This window comes from Gymnoscopelus braueri (assembly GCF_963280865.1).
Source record: "Gymnoscopelus braueri genome assembly, chromosome: 2".
Lineage (NCBI taxonomy): Eukaryota > Metazoa > Chordata > Actinopteri > Myctophiformes > Myctophidae > Gymnoscopelus > Gymnoscopelus braueri.
In genome coordinates this window covers 56,679,614-56,686,483 of record NC_137604.1, presented here as the reverse complement: position 1 = coordinate 56,686,483, position 6,870 = coordinate 56,679,614, and the positions used below count along the sequence as shown (strand labels likewise).

The 6,870-nt window shown below is 42.3% G+C and overlaps 1 protein-coding gene across 1 annotated transcript in view; it reads left to right on the top strand.

Moving 5' to 3' along the window:
* The window catches only part of sdk1b (sidekick cell adhesion molecule 1b), a 399,597-nt gene that overhangs the window by 370,005 nt on the left and 22,722 nt on the right, over positions 1 to 6,870 (top strand). The window contains 4 exon segments of the mRNA XM_080416488.1: positions 6 to 138; positions 1,249 to 1,305; positions 3,392 to 3,493; positions 4,871 to 4,986. Coding sequence (XP_080272614.1) covers positions 6 to 138; positions 1,249 to 1,305; positions 3,392 to 3,493; positions 4,871 to 4,986 — 408 coding nt within the window.

The window sequence follows — 6,870 nt, the reverse complement described above, 5'->3', positions numbered from 1 at the left end:
TCCAGCGGCCCAGTGATGACAGTGTTAACGGCGTGTTGGCGGGGTACCGCATCTACTACCGAGAGCTCCCACTTAACGCCACGGCGACAGAAGCCATGGCAACCAGGAACAACACCACCACCAGTGCCGTCGCCACAGGTGAGGAAGGGAGTCGCCCCGGTTCGCTTTGTCCTTCTGTCAGAATGTACCATGTTTGTTAGGGGTGTGCCGATATATCGTCCCGCGATATATCGCGATACGTTTTCGTGACGATATGTATCGTTTTGAGAGAGAAAAAAAATCGTTAAAAAAAAAAAAAAAAAAGTTTTTTTTTTTTTTTTTTTTTTTTTTTACTACAAAATAATCAGGCATGCAAACAGCCCGAGGTGAAAAGGGTGACAACATGTTGTTTTTTCGGGTCAGGTGTCCCACTATTGCCCTATTTGGATTCAAAACGGCTATTGTAGCTGAAAAGCTACAAGTTCGCATATCTGAATAATGCAAAAACAGAATTATTTGTTTGCATTTGCTTTTTTTCTCCCCCATATATTTTTCATAATAAAAAAAGTGCGTATCGTATGGTATCGAAATCGTATCGAAGTTGTGAGCCAAATATCGTATCGTATCGTTTGGTGAAATTAGTGTATCGGCACACCCCTAATGTTTGTGTGTATGTGTTACTTCACCTACATGTGAATGAACACTCACCTCCTCCCTCAACAACCACCTTTGAAGCAATGTTGATTTTGTCGACTAAAACTATGACAAAAAATGTTGAAAAGAAATCTGCAGATCTGCTCTTTTCGAATGGCCGAAATGTATATAGGGCTGAAGTGTTTTTTTGTAATAATAATCAAAATCTACAAAGTAACTAGTAACTAAAGTTTTCAAATAATTGTAGTGGAGTAAAAAGTACAATATTTGCCTCTGAGATGTAGTGCAGTAGAAGTAAAAGTACAGAAAATTGGAAATACTCCAGTAAAGTAAAAATTGTTACTTTACACCACTGACAAAAAGCGTGTGTCACACTGACATGCACTGAGTGTACTGTACGCTATAATTGACTTAATCTTTGCTTTTCAGTGGGTTGCACACAGGCTCCACTGAGCCAGATAAGCCTATTCAAACATAAAACAATTTAAAAGCGATTTCCTCGGCCATTAGATGGAGTCTTTTGATTGAATGGCATGATAATGGTGAAATCCATTGTTAAACCTCACTCGTTTATTGATTCTCTCTCCTTCCACCTGTGTCTCACTCTTCCTGCAGCCGAGAGCACCTTCAAGACAGCGAGCAGCGCCACGCTGACAGAGTTTGAGTTGACACGTAAGTGCTTTATGATGGAACTGTTCGTTTGGCCAAGACAAAACGAAGGCAGCTTTGGACTATAGGAGGTTGAAGAATCTTAATGATTGCATGTTTAACCCATTTAGAACGGGAACGCATCTGTATGCGGGAACGCATTTTTTTATTTCTTTGGCTATTCATAAATAGCAGATATACAAGCTCATAGCGCAGCACCGACTGTGTGCAAATATTTGAATATATATTTTTTTAAACTCAAATCTTTGCTTCTGGGGGTCCCTAGAACTAAATATGTTGAGATGGGGGTCTGCGGCCAAAAAAAAAATTTGGCCGCGGACCCCATCTGAAAATATGTTGTTCCAGGGACCCCCAGAAGCAAATTTTGGAGTTAAAAATGCTTAAATGTAAAATGGATTTAAAAAATATATATATATATATTTAAAGATTTGCACAATTTTTCAAGATAATTTTTTTTTTATAGCAGATCTACAAGCTCATAGCGCGGCACTTGGTGCCGTGCTATGAGCTGTTGTATATCTGCTATTTTTGAATATATTTTTGAATATATATATATATTATTGAAATCTAAAAATGACACGGACGCGTTCCCGTTCTTAATGGTTTAATATGCACACAGAGTGATAACCGCTCTACTTGGCAGGGTCACTCATTGTCTGTTTACTGAAGTCAACGCTGCACTGACTGTTAAATAGACTTAACTTCGGTTTGCCATTTGGGTGTGTGTGTGCATTTGTCACTTGGGCAAGATGGCCGACCATCATTAAAGGCATGAACTCTGCCTGCTCTTTTATCCTCTAAACTTACACACACACGCACACACACACCCGTGTGCTAAACTACGTTTAGCCATCTGTGTTCCAACAATTCAATATTGAATGTGATGGGTTTTCCTGTATTACAGCAAGTGGACCAGATGTTGTAATTGTTAATGAGCACATATACTTTGGTAGAGACACATTATGAGACACACAGTATGTGAACCTAAATAAAAGTTGTTAAATGTGCGTGTGCGTGTGCGTGTGCGTGTGCGTGTGTTTCATCTCTGTGATAACCCAGACATCTTTAAGTGTTTGACAGCTATTACACCAGATGTTGTGGTTGATGAAGAGTCCAGAGAAGTGTCTGTGTTAGAGATAGCCTGCACCTTTGACCTTAGCCTAGAGGTAGCTTTTATGACCACGGCCATTAAATACCAACCACTCACTCCTACATACCATCTCAGAGCTGGGCTATAGGTGCAGAGTATTTGTTTTTATATCTGGCAGCCTATAGGACATTATACCCACAGACTGGTTGTTAGAGGGTTTCATATGCTACTAATTGGCAGCCGCCACATATGTTGGAGACGCTGTTACTTATACCCATAGAGTACTGAGTGGTATGCTTATTGTATCATGAAGACATATGCCATGATTTTGTGAACCTTAACACATTTACTGCCAGGTATTCATTCATACATTCATCTGCCACTGCCAGCGTTTTTACCTTATTTTGACGGTCCACGGAAGCCACGATGTGGACACGGACGAACAAAAGCTGTCTGGGGGAGAACGAGGGTCTCTTCTATCCACCGGAACAAAAACATTTTGAACCGCGATCGTCCGTTCTGTTGTTATCGGCAGTTGAATATGGTTCCTTTTCACCAAAAAACGCAGTCTGGGAGGAGAAATCCGAGCTAGATGTGTTTTTCTAAATCTATCTCATAACATTGGAGTGAACGGAGTGACTTTTTTTGGAATTACATCATTACCGGTTCTGGCCTTCTCTCAAAGTCAAGGGATCATTCCATAGGTTGGCGAAGAGCGCCCTCTAGTGTAATCGCTAAAAGCAGGATTTTGTTTTAATTGACGGAGATCTCCGTCAATGACAGGGAATGTTTTCACTGTACCTTTAATATTGTTTCCTTGTCCCTTTGTGTGGACATGAATACATTGTTAAAATGTGTGTATGTGTGTGTGTGTGTGTGTGTGTGTGTGTGTGTGTGCGTGTGTGTGTGTGTGTGTGTGTGTGTGCGCGTGTGTGTGTGTGTGTGTGTGTGTGTGTGTGTGTGTGTGTGTGTGTGCGTGTGCGTGTAATCCCCCCACAGAGCTGAAGAGATTCAAACGCTACCAGATCGTTATGTCCAGCTACAACATCGTTGGTGAGAGCCCGCCCTCTGCCCCCGTCGAGGTGTCCGTTGGAGAGGCAGGTAGGTGGAGTCACAACGTTATTGGGGCTTTTATAATTGGTCCTTGGATATTGCAGGTTTGAAGGCCCAACGGTTCAAAATATTCTCAATTTCATATTTTGTTTGAAGTGTACTATCGGGAGGCTGGGAAAAGAAAAAGAGTTTGGTTTGAAAGTGAACCTTTAAAGATTATTGCTCCGATTACATCAGCCACCTTGGGACAGAAAGAACTCTCTCTGCAACAACGGCTCTGTCCTCTATTCTGTTTACTCCTCCCCTTTCATTTGATCATTCAGTCTATCTCTTTTATCGTCTGTCTGTCTGTCTGTCTGTCTGTCTGTCTGTCTGTCTGTCTGTCTGTCTGTCTGTCTGTCTGTCTGTCTGTCTGTCTGTCTGTCTGTCTGTCTGTCTGTCCTCCTGTCTGTCTGTCTGTCTGTCTGTCTGTCTGTCTGTCTGTCTGTCTGTCTGTCTGTCTGTCTGTCTGTCTGTCTGTCTGTCTTTCTCTCCTCCTAACTGTCTGTCTGTTTGTGTTGCCCTATCTGTCATACACACTCTCTCTCTCTCTCTCTCTCTCTCTCTCTCTCTCTCTCTCTCTCTCTCTCTCTCTCTCTCTCTCTCTCTCTCTCTCTCTCTCTCTCCTGCTCTGCCCCTTGCCTCTTGTCTTTTTTTACTTCCTCCCACAGTGACACTGGCCTTGAGTTTCTCTCTCTCTGTGTGTGTGTGCGTGTGTGTGTGTGTGTGTGTGTGTGTGTGTGTGTGTGTGTGTGTGTGTGTGTGTGTGTGTGTGTGTGTGTGTGTGTGTGTGTGTGTGTGTGTGTGTGTGTGTGTGTGTGTGTGTGTGTGTGTGTGCGCGTGCGTGCGTATTCATCCATTTTGTAGTGATGGCCCAACCTTGTTTAACTTTCACCGCAGAGTCAAGCCACGAATCCATTAGACAGACGGGACTGCAAATATATATCCCCCCCACACACACACACACAGACCGATGCAATTCCTTGTTTCAACCTCTCACACAAGTGAACGTGTTCAGAAACATTTGCACATGTTGTTCATTTGTTTGTCTATTTATTCATTTATTAAATCATTTCTTCATCACATCAATGCTTCATTCCTGTTCAAGGAAGGTGTGTGTGTGTGTGTGTGTGTGTGTGTGTGTGTGTGTGTGTGTGTGTGTGTGTGTGTGTGTGTGTGTGTGTGTGTGTGTGTGTGTGTGTGTGTGTGTGTGTGTGTGTGTGTGTGTGTGTGTGTGTGTGTGTGCGTGCGTGCGTTTGGTACAGTAATCAGGAATATGGCCTCAGGGTCTTTCTAATTGGAAGAAAATAAACATCCAGCATTCTGTTCTCCACATGGTTTAAAACATGTAACCCACCTCTTCCTCCTCTTCCTCTCATCTTCTAGCTCCATCAGTGGCCCCCCAGTCCATCAAAGTGTCAGCTGTGGGTCCAACCATTCTGGAGCTGACTTGGGACACCCCCCCACTGGAAACCCAGAATGGACTGATCCAGGGATACAAGGTGACGTGCCGACAAAGACCCCCCCCCCCCCACACACACACACACACACACACACACACACACACACACACACACACACACACACACACACACACACACCGTATTATTCAACCAGTGTAAAGGGATGACTGCTGTGTTGTGTCGAGTCTTCTCCATACAGATGATTACTGTCTGTTGCTCCTCCAGGCGTCTGATAAAGGAGCAGAGAGTGAACACAGAGCGTATCTGAATATCCCTTAATAGTTCCTGTTGCCCTAAACCCTCTCTTTACTCCCCACATCCCCCTCCTCCTCCTCCTCCTCCCCGAGGCTCTGACGGCTTCAAACACGAGGTCATCTCTCACTTGTGTGAACAGCGGGAGTGGAGAGGAGAAAGGAAAACGAGGGAGGGATGATTATTTGTGAAGTATACGAGCGACTGATCCTGGTACTTCCTGATTAAAGGAGAGGAACGGAGGGAATATGTTTGACTTCCAGAGAGATGGACGCATGCTGGGGTGGTGGACGAGGGGGGTTTAAGAGATTTAGAAGGGAGTGAGAGTGTGAAGAAAGAATGTGTAATGGTATGTGCTGTGTTACGGGGGGGGGGGGGGGTACCCAGTTCCATGGGGGAAAACTGGAAAACTTTTTAAAAGAAGAAGAAAAAATTCAAACTTCCGATGATGACCATAATCACAGATATGGCACGGTCTGTCACCTACTTCTAACTTAGTCTATCTACTTCCTAAAAGTAGTAGTAGTAAATAAAACCAGTGTTGACTGATCATTACACGTCGCTCTTATTCTGAAATCCGGCCCGTTTCAGAGGAAATCCATTTGAAGCCGCCACATGACACTAGGCCTGTCCCCGACTAAGGATTTGTATAGTCGAATCTGATTGGCGACTAATTGCCAATAGTCGACTGGCAGTCGACTACACAATGATTTGACTGAGAGATTTTGCCAATCTCTCAGTCAAATCATGCAAAAAATATGTTATGCAATAGAGGAACATTCCATTTGGGCTGTAGGGGTGCTTAGTGTCTGATTTAACATATTGGTGTCTCCCAATAAATCATGATGTATATCCTATGTTTGGCAAACTATTAGTTAATTAATATAGCAAACTAGGCCAATCTCTCACTCGAATAATTTAAAAAAAAAGAAAAAAAAAGTTGTATGTTATGAAAACCATGGCTCTTGTGACCTAAACAATGTACACACTTTGGAGCTCTCTCTATGACCCTCTGCAGCAGTTAGGTGAGTCATTATTTATGTCATTAATTATGACATTTATGTAGTGAAGAGAAAAGATATCTTGCACACAGTATAGAAGAAAAAACGGCTACTGTGCAATAACGTTTTGGCCATGGCCGACGTCTTCTCTCTTTATTTTGTCGTGCACCAGTAACTACTGGATAGCTCTGATACAGTAGAATTGCGCTCCAAACTCCAAACTGTTGCACTGTATGTGCTCTAACTCTATTACTCTATTCACTCTGGGAACGCATCTCTGTCATTTTAAATTTCTTTGGCTATTCAAAAATAGCAGATCTACAAGCTCATATGATGAGCTTGTAGATCTGCTATTTTTGAAAAATCGTGCAAATCTTTGAATATATATATTTTTAAAGCGAACATTTGTAACTCAAATCTTTGCTTGTCCCTGCAACAAAATATTTACAAATGTTCTCTTTAAAAAATTTAAATATTTAAATTAAAGATTTGCACACATTTTCAAGATTTTTCTAAAAATAGCAGATCTACAAGCTCATAGCGCGGCACTCAGTGCCGCGCTATGAGCTTGTAGATCTGCTATTTTTGAATAGCCAAATAAATCTAAAATTACAGAGATGTGTTCTGAAACACTTTCTGCTGTAGCCTTCTGTTTTTGTCATAAAGAACT